At 41.6% G+C, this 14,049-nt stretch overlaps 1 protein-coding gene across 2 annotated transcripts in view; it reads left to right on the plus strand.

Moving 5' to 3' along the window:
• Positions 1-14,049, plus strand: part of chst8 (carbohydrate (N-acetylgalactosamine 4-0) sulfotransferase 8) — a 344,887-nt gene that overhangs the window by 98,488 nt on the left and 232,350 nt on the right. Inside the window, exon 1 of one of the 2 annotated variants that reach the window (XM_028436864.1) lies at positions 13,031-13,187. The exons of the other annotated variant lie outside the window; for it this stretch is intronic. Coding sequence (XP_028292665.1) covers positions 13,031-13,187 — 157 coding nt within the window. Of the gene's footprint in view, positions 1-13,030; positions 13,188-14,049 lie in introns of those variants that run through there. 2 annotated transcript variants of the gene reach the window in all.

Genomic DNA, 14,049 nt, shown 5'->3' on the forward strand with positions numbered 1-14,049 from the left:
ACAACCCGAAAAAGGTTGGGAACTTCTGGGTTAATGTGAATAAAAAAGAAAGCTCATATAAGAATACTAGTATAGTTTCCGGTGTCACGTACTCAGTTTACCTCCGTAATGAGATTATAACCCTAACCCTAACGTAATTCAATAAACAAATAAAACATGTTTTCATTCACTTTGAAAACAAAAATGATTTTTTTTTTTTTTTTTTTAGCAAAAATGCATTTTCCGGTACTGTGCATATACAATCTCAGTACAATGTGAACTTGGACCATGATACTGGGCGAAAAAAAAGTGCACTGTTAAAACTTACAGGAGGGGCCCAACAAGATGGTTTGTACCAGGGGCACAAAATGTGGTGTTACGCCCCTGCGTATGTGCTGTACTATGACGTTGGTTCACTTACAGGGCTAAATCACCATGGTAACTTTGACTCAACGACTAACCTGCTCGGGTCCAGGTTTTTATTTTGGCTAGGATATGAGCGAGTATGAAAGCCCCGCCTCCTGACCAACTCTTAGAAAACAACCTGTCCAATAAAATGAGGATCATTGTGAACACGTCTCTGTGTGGATCTGATGTGACGCTGACAGGAGAGAGAATATTTAGACATCGATGCAATCCTTTCATTTACTGATGACATCCTATAGGAAACGTATAGATTTAAATCTGATGGACTGACCTGGATCAGTCAGCTGATGTAGCCTGTGTGTGTCAGACGCTTTCAGACCAATACATTCATTCATTCATTCATTCATTCAACAGTGTTTTTTTGGCCTGAATTATGGACTTTAATTAGTGCTGCACAATTTGGGAAAATTTTGCAATTGTGATTACGTTAAACAATATTGTGATTGTGATTTGATAAATGGTGTAATGATACTTCTTGCCTGGTTAACAAACAGTGTATGGATCATGAATACACAATGTTTGACACAATTTGACATATGATACACCAAGAGAAATATTATTCAATACCAAATCAATGTAATATGTAAAGAGTTATACTGTTTTAAGTAATGAGACCCCTTAAACTAAATTTTGTCATGGCACAAACTCAAAAGTCATGAAAACTTTTCTTAATGGTTCCCGTTTTCCCTAAAAATTCACAGACTAGAATCTCAGCTTTCATTTGGTGCCATTTTGGTGTCGATATTCAAAGGATGAGGGTTACTATGGCTATGGGGGTGTACGAGGGGCATATCTGGCCTATGGCTTATATTGGTCATAATCCCTGTCCCCTTCAGCTCGCTGGATGGTCAAGTGACCAAACATGCAGTGCATACACACCCCTCTCAGCAATACACACACAGGTACAGACTTTCAGGGCAATGATAACCGTGATGAAACGGAATCCAGAGGACAGACCCGCATGTATATTTAAATTGCAAATCCAAGCCTTTTTTGTGATTATATAATCACATGTTCTCATATCTCAATTGTGATTAGATTACAAGTAATTGTTTAGCATTCATTTTAATTCTTCATATTTTTAAAGAATTATTCCTCAGCTGTGACATAAGTCTGCCTGGTTTCTCCACCCCTATCACTGGAGTGGGCACGTCACCAGGCTGAAATCACCTGGCTTAAGTGAGCGTGTTGTTGATATCCTGCTTTGTAGTACACCTTCTCTGTGACAGAGAATGTTTGGTTAGGTGAAGCTGCTAATGGAGAGAGATCCCAGATATACGTATCCAGCTTTGTAGTACAGGCCCTATGTGTTACTCTGTCTGCATCTCAACAGAGGAGTGGAAATGGGAGGGGCTACACAAACAGCAAGCTGTGCTGCACACCGAAGAGGAAGAAGGGAGAGAGGAGATATTCAGGGAAACATAGTGGAGACGAGGGAAATGTGTGAAAGAAAACAGTTTCTAAACAGAAAAAGCTTGAACCCATTTTGATCTCATGGACAGTTCCAGAGCAGAGGGGAGTGTGCAATATGAAATGTTAAAATAACGCTCTGACAGATAAAACATGTACTAATAGTATGAGCAGAGAGCTCCAGAAAGTAGAGCAAGTAGGAATGCATTGATATGGATTTTTTTTTCTTGCCAATATAAGTACTTTAAAATGTGTTTCCGTGTTCATATGGCAAATCAGAAAGTAAATATACATAATCTATTAACAAACAAAATGTACTTAATTTTAACCTGTTTTTTTGTCTGGTCTTTATTTGTACAATTTACTCTATCAGACAGAATATCATTGAACTTGTTGATCAAAGCCAAACCAAATAGATGCTTCTTTAAGCGCGTCATTTGACAGCATATTGTCAAGATGCAGATTAAAGCAGAAAGCCTTATAATAAAGTGCAGGAATCCATGGCAAACACACAGATCAGGGAATGAGGAGGTTCATGAGTGTCAAACAGGAACATTTGTGAATGAAGAGGCAGCTGAAGATGAGGAGAAGGATGAAGGCCGCAGCACATTCACAGGAGTCCACAAGCACTGCGTGGAGGGTAAACCCAACAGAAAGTAATTGACTGCACACTTTGGCACAAAACAAAGTCCAAAGTCCCAGTTTAGTATATATGAACTTTAGTTGACTAAATCCAATAGCACTCCTTTGGAATACATTAGAATGGAGACCAGCCAGGCTCTCTTGTTAAGTACCAGAACACACAAATGTTCTCCTACACTAATGGTAAAAACAAAATCTATTAAATCACTCCTGGAGGGAAGCCTTGTCAGAAGACAAAACAGTTTTAGCTGTAACTCCATTCTAACCTGTGCAAATGAAAATGAATGTCCTTAAAATGGATGTACAGGCTTAAGTCCTGATATATTTGAAATTGGAGTTTACACGCATGTCAACTTTGCATTTGTTACCCAAAACAATGCAATACAGGACATTTAGAATGACAGTTCTGCTGATATCCTTTTAGCTGTTATACTCTTACACTCAAGCATCGGGCAGACCTGACCATAGACAAATGAAACAGTAGTAGAGCTGAAGTCAAATCAAAGAACGCCTCAAAAATACTACGTAGCAATTAAAGGTCTGCACAATATTTCTATTAATACCTTTAGTTTTCCACTCCATCTTGCATTTTAATATGCAGTTTTAAAAAGCTTAACAACAAAACAAAACAAAAAAGCTTAGATTTTTTTCCTGGCTTTATGTGTGTTTTTTACACATATTAATATTATTATTCTGTAGTGGACTCCTCACATTTTTCCCTCTGAAACTACTTTTATTTACGTAACAACGTTTTTATTTGTATGTAAATGTTTATCGAGCATCTTTATATTGCGATGTCCATTTCTTTAATGAGTATTACACATGAACATCAAAAGCAGAATCATCTGCAGACACCAGAGGAGTAGTTTCCCTGCAGAAAATGAGATGTGTTGTGTCATATCTCTTCATGTACCTCTGTTTAGAAGTGGAATACAATATAAAGGCGATGACAGTGACTTTCGGTTTGATCATGATGACTTGCTTGTGCAACATGGCAGTTGCAGTGATTTATTTTTTTTATCATTCCAAATGCAAGCTGCCAATGCATGATCAATTATCAGGTGTGTCCGACTTGAAAGTAAAATGCTGAAGGTTTACTCACAAACACAACCAAAAGGATTTGCAACCTGCCTCGCTGTCAGTGAGATAAACATGGTTCTGTAAGTTAAAATGACTGAAACGTTCTACCTTCTATCAAAAGCCTTCTTCAACCTTTTTCTCTTTACTAAGATATGATACCAGGACCTGTGGGACCTGCCAAGTGTTTTAGAAGAGAGAGAATGTAATTATAACTCCAAAGTGCAGGACATACAGTATGCCACTAAGCTTATTTTACACTGTGAGTGAGCCTCTTTAAAACTTGTCTTTAGCTGTGTTTCTATTACCCTTGGAGATGTGCAAAATCACTCAAATATCACAAAAAACTTTTGACGCTTTCATGAGGAGGAACTTCAGAGGTTTTGATATTGAAATGTGTTGCAAAAGCATATGGAAACACTTTTTCCACGAATAGAACGTGACGTACCGAGTCACATGACCACTGCTCTCCGAGAAAACATGACGCGGTATGTGTAAACAGAAGAGGAGACCGGGACATTTCTTAGCATTATACTTTAAAATGATTAGTGTCACATTAGATGTGAAACAACAAAAGAACAAAGTGTTAAGGAGGTTTTAAGTGTCCATCTTTCTGCAGCGAAGTCTCGCAGGATGAGATTTCACAGGAGCTACGATGCTCCTCTCCAAAACAACATTCAATGGAACAAAGCGCAATTACACTTTGTCAACATTTAGAAATATTGCTTTTATTTAGCAAAAATCTGTAATGGAAAGCCAGCTTTTGTCTGCTCAGAGAACATATCTTTCTAAAAATAGTTAGATTTCCATTGAAGTTGTTCAAATTTTGGCATTTCTTTGAGAGGCTCCCAAAGAAGAGCTCCCAAAAGTCACTTCACTTTGTATCATTTTTATAGCATAAGATTTAAGCTAAAAACAGCATATGTTTAATAAATGCATACTTATGGATTGTGTTTTGATTAGCACTTTTGCAGTCAATGTTTTGCATTCATCGCCACTTCATTTTCATGCTCAGGCAAATGAAGTGGGTTGACTGAAAGTTTGAGGAGCGGCTGAGACTCAATCAGAATCAGAATCAGAAATGTTTTAATGGCCAAGTACAGTTTTTAGGACAGTACAAGCAGACAAACAGGATCAAAGCGCAGAAACATGACATCATTACACAAACATCTATAAACAATCTCAACATATCATTTGACTTATAATCATTTTTTCTCTTTTCTCCAAATACATCATTTTGACTATCAGTGTAAATTACTTCAAATGCTGCATATTGCTGAATTTATATGGCAAGGCGGATTTGCCAAATCATGGTTACCAACAATAATAGAAGTGGGTTTCAGGTTGAAAGACTACACATATCTGCACTGATTGAATACACTGTGGACCGAATTAATAGATTTATACTTTTACCTCAACAGTTTCACAACCTTATGAATCATCCGTGACAGATTTTGTTCGCTCAGCACTTATGTTTTTAATCTCAGTTAGGCAGGTTTTAAGATTGTGTTTTTTCTGATTGTTTTAGTCTTAGGACAGACAGTCAAGTAGAGAATTAGATAAAGTCAAAATGTAAGTTGTGCTTCAAGAGAACACGCAAACTTGTATGTCTTAAATCTTGAAACCCAAGTTGCTATAACCATACTGTATTGAAATGTCTAAACCCATTATGTTTACTTTTCTTTTTCCATTTGATCAGTATGTGTAACAGTACCAGCTACCAGCCTTGTAGAATAAAGTTAGTTTTTTAAATTATTTATACCATATTTTATTATTTGTGTTGTTTACAATGCATAAACAAATCTTAAAGTCCAGATTGAAATGCTAGCAAATACAAAATGCATCGCAACAGTTTGTCTGCATTATTTTATATTTTGTTAGTATTCGTTGTTAAAAATATATATTCAACAGCTGATTTTAGCACAGAGTGTGATGTGGTTTTTAAGCCCCTGATATCACTGAAGGGAAGCCAATTTTATTTGTGTGCTATGGAAACACATGGCTGAGTGGTAACCAAGGCTTATTTGCATATTAATTTGAAGACAGATGTGGCTCAGTCTTTCTGCTGTATTTAACAGACGTCAGAGCTGGTCTGCACTCCTGTTAGTCCAACTGGAATCATGTTTACTGAACTGTATCCTGCACACACAACCCACATTTCTTTATTTACCTACGTGAGGTGCTAGTGCATCCTTTCTGCTTCAAGAATCTCTAAACAGTTCCTTCACAATGCTTTGTTTAAACTGAATACTCTCATTGGATGAAGGTAAGGATCTCAAAATAAACTCTGACTTAATTATTTCTCGTTTATACTGTGCACACACACATTAACCTGTGGCAGAGGAAGCATTGGAGGTATATTTAACCCACATTACAAACAAATATAGTTCAAATGAAAAACTGTTTTATATAAACCTTCGTAGTAAGAATGAGTTTTCATCAGAGTTGGGGTCAATTACATTTTTCAGCTACAATTACCTTTTTAATTACCCATGTTCAATTATAATTCAAATATCATAACAGTGACCAGCATTTTTTCCAATTACAATGAAATTACTTGTAATTAGGAATTTTCTCCTGAAAGTCAATTACAATTATGTTATCAATTACAAAGGTTCAATTACAATAAATAAACTAGTTAATAACCCTCTTGTGTTAGCTTTCTGTTAGTATCTCTTATAATAACGGGTCTTAAATCAGATGTAAAATACACTAAAAGCAAATATCTATCATCTAATTTTTTTTTCCTATCTATTGGTTACATTGTTAGGCTTCCTAATCAATGAAAATATAGGTTTTAATACTTTTGGTGTGGGTGTCTGAGCCTATTTTGTGTCAGTATACCTACAGATTTAAAAACGTTTTGAATGGTAAGATGTGGGAAAGCTTGATATGAAACATATTTTAATAATTGTTAACCACACATGTGTAGAACTGTAACATGGTTCTCATGTTTTGCGGTAAATTATAATAGTCAATATTTATAGAATGTTCATGGCAATCACAATTTCAAAGTCAATTATCTGAACTCAACTACCGTTTCATTACGATTACGACAGCAACATATTTTTCAAATTAAAATTATAATTATGCCTTAGTTGTAATGAATTATCAAGTATAAATTGACTCCAACTCTGGTCTCCACAGACTCTAGGTTAACATAAACATGAAGAGTCGTCCTGACATGATGTAGACATGATATATGAACAGTGATTAGCTGAAATTTAGAAAATGGCAATGCCCACATACTGTATCATATGGCATAAATTTGAAAGCTAAATGTTGATATAAATTACTCTAAAGACACTAATTACACAAATTAGTAATAACTATGTTTATTACTCGGCTTTAGACCTATCATCTAAAGTGCATTCATGTTATGGATTGTGTATTGCTTTAATGCAGTTCACAGTTAATAATAAATTTAACTCTCAGTGAGGCCAAATTTTAAAACTTAAGAAATTAATAAAATCCCTAATTGAAAATGAACACAAATATAAGAAAAATCTGTAAGTTTTAGTTGGGGTATAATTAAAATATAACAATTGTATGCTGGAAAAAGAATAAACAAAATACAGAACTAAAACATATAATGATGTCACATTTTAAATAAGATAATTTAAATTTGCAGGTAATATGAATTGGTAAATGGACTTGATTTATATAGCGCTTTATCCTCACACTGAAGTATGTCCCAAAGCGCTTTACTTTTTTTTTTTTTTTTTTTTTTTTTTTTTTCTTTCTTTTCACCTTGTTTGCACATGCTGTTGAAGGTTAACACTACAAGAAGTGCAATCTTTTAACAGCAATGCATATTTTATTATTGCAATTAAATAAATGAATTTATTTCATTGCATAATTGTGACCATCACCAGCCCTCCCTAGGGAAGGGTAAATACTTTATTAAAGGGAGGATGTAAAAGAGAGAGGGCAGTGTTACACCAGGGTGAGGGGGGTGGGGGGGGGGAGTTAACAGGGAGGAGGGATACAAGATAGGAAAACGAATGGGTGGGGAATAATCAATAAGTTTCAAGTGATGTGATGTGAAATTGTGGTTGTGTATATTGTGCTTATTGTTGTGTTATCAAGCCAGTCTGGTGACCAGTGTGCGGCTTAGGAATAATGGTGGTGGCTGTGAGCAGAGGAGGAAGTGAGTGGAAGTTACATAAAACAGGTATTTGGGAACAACGTGTCTATGGTTGAGCCCAGTATGAGTGTTATCCCACAGCCCGAGGCCAGTGCGTCCATGACAAATGTGATTCCAAGAGCCGCTACTGCAAAACCCATGAGCCGCCCCCGGGCCCGAAGAAGCAGTCGGGCCAGCAAAAAGAGCGAGAGATCTAGGGGCCCCCGGCGACCACCCCACGGCCAAGCAGCCCCCCGAACGCCCCCAAGGTCCCAAGCCGAGAGGCTGCCATTGCCCCCCCCATACACACCCGAAAAGCCCCCAAGGAGCCAAGGACCCAGCGCACCACGCCACCGACTCCAACCCCCAACCCCCAGGCCCCCCAGCCCCCCACCCCCCACCACCACCCACACCCCCGCGCCCAGCCCCCCGAGGGGAGGGCCCAGAGAGCCCCCCGCCCGAGACCCCAGCGGAGGAGCCAAAGCCCACGCCCAGCAGACGACCAGAACCACGCCGAACGGGCAGCCGGCGGGCACCCGCCGGTGAGCCCAGAGCCAGCAAGGACCCGACCCCAGGCCAGGAGGACCCGGAATGGATGCAGCACAAGGAGCAGCCCGCCCATGGCGAACGACCACACCCCAAGCCGCATAAGGCACCAGGGGGCCGCTGGGAGTCCCCCCGCCGGTCCCCAGGCACCCCAACCTAGCCACCCCGGGCGCCCCAGATGCTGATGCCGCCCGCGCCACGAGCTTCAGTTCTTTAAAGCCAGGGCCCCCTCCAGAGGCCAAGCCAGACCGCCCCGCCGGGATGTGGCCCCCTAATCTAACCCCGACACTGCCCAAGCAGGGGCCACACCAGAAGGTATGCAAGGGCGCGGCACGCGCCACCCGCCCCAGAAGACCCCCGCCAGGACCGGCCCGGCCAGCCGGCCAAGCACCCCGGGCCCCAGGAGCACCCCCAGGGACCAGGACCCCCCAAGGGCAAGCCCCCGGGCCAAGCCCCCCGGGACGCGCCCCCCACCCCAGCCCAGGTCCCGGCCACAGCCCAGCAGGACCGCACAGCCCCAGACGGCACAAGGCCAGCAGCCCAGGGCCCGCCGCCCCCCGGACAGCGCAAGCCACGGGGCAGCGCCCCCCGCCGGCCCGCGAGCAACCGGCGACCCCCACCGCGGGGATGGAGGCACCCCAACGGCACACATCCAGCGCGGGACAGTAGCCCCCAGCCAAAGATGCCCCGGACCCACCCACCAGTCCGCAGATGGCAGGACATACCCACCAGGCGGCCGAAAGCAACCTCAACCATCGGAACAGCTAACGCCGCCCCCCCAGTAAACAGCATCATCCCGAGGCGCCAAACAACCCTGCCCCAACCCCGGTGAGGACACCAGCACCCCCCCAGCACACCCACCCCCCAAACCGGCGAGGCAGGCCGCCCCGGGCCCGCACACCGCGGGGCCCGCCCCCAAGGCCACCAGGAGACAAAGCAAGCACCAAGCCACACCCAAGGGGGAGAGGCACCCCCGCGCCCCACCCGGCCGACACAGCCCGGAAAGACCCCGCAAGGAGAGACCCCGGCAAAGCCCCCCCGAGACCCACCGCCACGCCCGACCGCACCATCTTGATGTGCTTTTACTCTATGCAGTGGCCCAGCCACCAACAGAGGGGCCAGGCCCCCACCGGAGAGGCCCAAATATGTGTACCAAAGCGCTTTACAATATCAGCTCATTCACACACCAATTGGACAGAGCTGCCATGCAAGGTGCTAGTTGACCACCGGGAGGAGCAACTTAGGGTTCAGTGTCTTGCCCAAGGACTCTTCAACACCTGGATCAAACCCCCAACCTCCCGATCAGAAAACGACCCCTCTGCCACCTGAGCCACGGTCACCCGAGTGTAGGGCATTACTGAAAAGAGTATTTTATATTTTAGAACAACGTTAGCATATTGGTCACATCTGCAGTATTTAGAGGACCAAGTTACATGACTTTAATTAAACAGGTTTGTTTAATCTTTAATCTCACATATAAATGTAACAAGATTATGTTCATCATGTGTGTCTCAGGTTTGTGTTCTATGTCTATGAAGGACCCACTCTGCCATAATTAAAAAAAAAAACAATAAATAAATAAACATCTCCAGATATATTCCATTTATAAATAAATCAGGTAATACTTTTATGTGTCACTTAATACCTAAATATATGATATGAATGCTATTTATTTATTGCATTTGTATTTGTTTATTCATTCATTAACCACCATTGGCTCCTGCCTGTATTTGCTGCTCTCGCCGATAAACCAATAGGTAAAAACTTATCCCAGTGACAGCCCCATTACCTGCATAGCATTTCATTGTCCGTGCTGAAATGCCTGCACAAATAAAATAATAAATTACTCCAAACGATGTGTGTGTGTGTGTGTGTGTGTGTGTGTGTGTGTGTGTGTGTGTGTGTGTGTGTGTGTGTGTGTGTGTGTGTGTGTATTAAAAGGCCCAACCAGAAATTGCGTGCAGAAATTTAGTGATTTATTTATTTACTTATGGCATATTTTTTAGGTATTTATTCATTTGTTTTTAATTATGGCAGAGTTGGTCCTCCTTAGTCTTTCACTTGTATCATTAGAAATTAAAAGTGTCCTTGCCAGCTGGTTGTTTCACAGATGTTATGTATTATTCACTTTAACAACTAGCAGTAAAACTATTTTGTAAATCTGTTGGAATTACAAAATACGAAAATAAATATGCTTTCCTCAATCTTCTTGATGAACCGTAGTCGTGTAGTAGCACTTTGTATTTTGTTACAATGCTGGGGTCACAAATTGATTTATGTTTGAGTTGTTCTTCCTTTCATAACTTCCTGTTTTGTTCCCATACACTAGTGCTTTCTTCATGTGTTAAACATCAAGTCTTTCTGCCCTCATGCCATTGATAGCATTAAGCACTCCAGCCTACCCCTTATGCGATGTTGCATGTAATTATAGGCTCTGCTCTGTGCTCACCTCTTGCTTGATTTCTGGCTTTTTCACACTTGTCTCTCATTGCCGCACATAATTTGAACAGCAGACGATTTAATTAAAAACCAATAAGCTTATACTTGTTTTTCAATATAAATCTGACACTCTTGCAAAAATGAGTTATGAACATTGAAATATAAGAGCTGACTGTGTGTTGTGAAATGTATAGGTTACAGTCTGTTTAAAGTTTATCCATCCATCCATCTATTTTCTCCCGCTTATGCGTAGTCGGGTCGCAGGTGCAACATCCTTCTCAGGGAAACCCAGGCTTTCCTCTCCCTGGCCACTTTTTCCAGCTCCTTCTGGGGAAACACATTTTGGCCCCTTGTAGCCATGATCTTGTTCTTTTCGGTCATGACCATAGGTGAGGGTAGGAACAAAGATCGACCGGTATATCGAAGGATCGGTGTAGACTCGGAATCACTGCAGTTGCCGCACCAATCCGCCTGTCATTCTCATGCTCCATCTTTACCTCACTCGTCAACAAGACCCAGAGGTACTTGAACTACTTCACTTGGGACACGAACTCATACCCAACCCGGAGAAGACACGGTCGAGAACCATGGACTCAGGTTTGGAGGTTCTGATTATCATACCGGCCGCTTCACACTCGGCTGTGAATCGATCCAGTGAGAGCTAAAGGTGATGGCCTGATAGAGCAAACAGGTGACCCATTTCTGAGGCCACCCAATCGGACCCCCACAATGCCTTGGTTGCACCAAGAAATTATGTCCATAAAAGTTATGAACAGAATCGTTGACAAAGGGCAGGCCTGGTGGAGTCCAACCCTTACTGGAAACAAATGCGGACCAAGATCTGACTCCGGTTTTACCAAGAATGGATGGCCCAGATCAGTGGATCTGATACCCCATAGTGCCGGAGAATCCCCCACCAGAATCCTCGAGGGACAAAGTTGAATGCCTTCTCCAAGTCAACAAAGCACATGTGGACTCCCATTAACCCTGAAGGACCCTGACCTATTGTTGCATCAGTCCATTTGGCAAGGGGGACCATTGTTGCAGAGTCTTGTCAACCATGAAACCCCCACACTTTGGTCCTTGAGGAACTCTGGGCAGATCTCATCCACCATCGGGGCTCTGGCACCTCTGAGCTTTTTACTGCTTCTGCCCCAGAGATAGGAGAGTCCACTCCTGAGTCCCAGGCTTTGCTTCCTTACCGGAGGTGTGTCCGAGGGATTGAGGAGGTCTTCAAAGTCTTTCTCCCTTTGAGCCACAACGTCTCGAGTCGAGGTCAGCAGCGCACCATCCCCACCAATACCAGTGCACTGCTTCCCCCTGCAGAGACATGTTAAAATGGGTGCAAATTTGAGTGGACATTTGGTCGTTTGACAAGACCAACGTGTGATTTATGAAACATTTGTAGTTGACCAATCCCAACTTACAAATGATCAGGTGTTGATAAATGCAGCGGCAGAATTTGATCGTCATTAACATGTTACACCCTTACATATTCCTGGTTCAGAGGCCCCACCCACTGAGCTCAACTAAACTTAAAGCCAGTGTAAAGCAAAATCAGCCTATTTAGAATAGGTCATAAATGTATTCCTTAAAACATACAAAAAGCCATTCAGCCTTTTATAATGTAATTGTGGAGCTCGGCTTCACAAACTGTGTTTCAAATTTCTGTGTTCAGGATTCAATGGGCAGGTCAGAAATCATAGCCGCTTTACGCAACGGAGCCATCATTAGCATAAACCCGGACCTGCTACTGAAACACACCAAATGTCTGTGGCATCCAGTGAGTGCAATTCGCTCACTGGAGGGCTAAAAATAAAATAAAATCGTTAATAAAACTAATTATCTTGTTTAATTAGTTTTAATAATCAGTTTTGATCTGTTCTGAATGCGTGTCTGCTGAGATTTGTTTATTAATTATGTTTGGACTCAATCAGATTTTACTGTGCTGCATCACAAATCCACTCACTCAGAATTGCGTACACAACGTCAGACCTAATGTGAGATCTGATTGTAGCGTATGCTCATATCAAAATACCAAAGCTAGTGTAAATATGATCGAATACACATTGTACACTCAGATCTGAACGCACAAACAGTTGATAAATGAGGACCAATGTTTCCTGCCTTCTCTGAGACATGGTTGAAGTTCATACATTTAGTTTCAAACCATATTTTAAATCCTTAATTGTAATAAATGGGGGGGAAACAACAATTCGAAACTACAGCAAGTATCAGAAAGGTTAGACATATTTTCCGTGTTTTATTCCATTGTGTGAATATTGTTTTATATCATTACTCTCAATAAAGATGCAATAGTTTCATTTTCCACTCTCTCTGATTGGTTGCAGACCTCACAACATTAGCTCCTGACCGTGCCGCATCATGTTTTGGACCAAGTTAAAGATGGCGGTGGGTGTTCTGCGTGGACGAAGGAGGAGGCTTCCTTGCTTGCTCTTGTTTTTCTTGTTTGCTGCCGGAGGTCTGGTTCTCTACATTCACCAGCAAGATCTGTCAGAGATGGTCCAGCAACAAGACCCAGGTCAGTAGTTACTATAACCTCTTTAAAGCATTATGTGTGAACTGATTCTGATCCATTTATACATGTGATGCAGCTTTGAGAAATTACAGAGATGTGTAGGTCTGTCAAAAAAGCCCCTAGTTTTGACAGATGACATTATGTATTCTGGATTAGTTTTCTGCAAGCAGCCATCAATAATGACTGAAGGCACTTGTGCTATTCAAATAAACAAGGCAACACAATTATGACTTTATGAAGAATTCCCCTACTCTCCCACATACAGTGCTCGTTGCTAAGTGGACATGTGTTGTTAACACTTTACTTGAAGTTTTTTAATTATTATGACACGACACCTGTCATTAGCATAAATAAGGTGTCATGAAGGCTGTCATTAAGTGTCGTTCGTTACCCTAACCCTAACCCTACCTAACCTAACCTTAACCCTAACCCTAACCCTACCGAACCTAACCTTAAGCTTAACCCTAACCCTACCCAACCTAACCTTAACCCAAACCTTAACCCTTCATGATACTTTATTCATGCTAATGACAGATAATGACAGCATAATGTCAGCCAAAATCATTATTTTCAGGAGACAGTTCACATACATCTTCATTGTTTTATTGCTTCGTCACATTATACAGATTGTGGATTTTGTAAAATACATTAACCACTTGGCGCTGTCAGCGCTCGATCCTCATCTCTACGTAGCGATTACTTAAATTTCAACAAGGAGAATCACCAATCTGTGGAGGCAAATTTCAGCATCCTGTCTTTACAGTGAAGAAAAATTACTTTATTTCGGTCATATCACTGGCTGCTGTGCTAAAAAGACACAGCCCACTGTCTCCAAATCCTCGCTTCTGATTGGTCAATCCCACAC

The sequence above is a fragment of the Gouania willdenowi genome, chromosome 3 (assembly GCF_900634775.1).
Source record: "Gouania willdenowi chromosome 3, fGouWil2.1, whole genome shotgun sequence".
NCBI lineage: Eukaryota > Metazoa > Chordata > Actinopteri > Blenniiformes > Gobiesocidae > Gouania > Gouania willdenowi.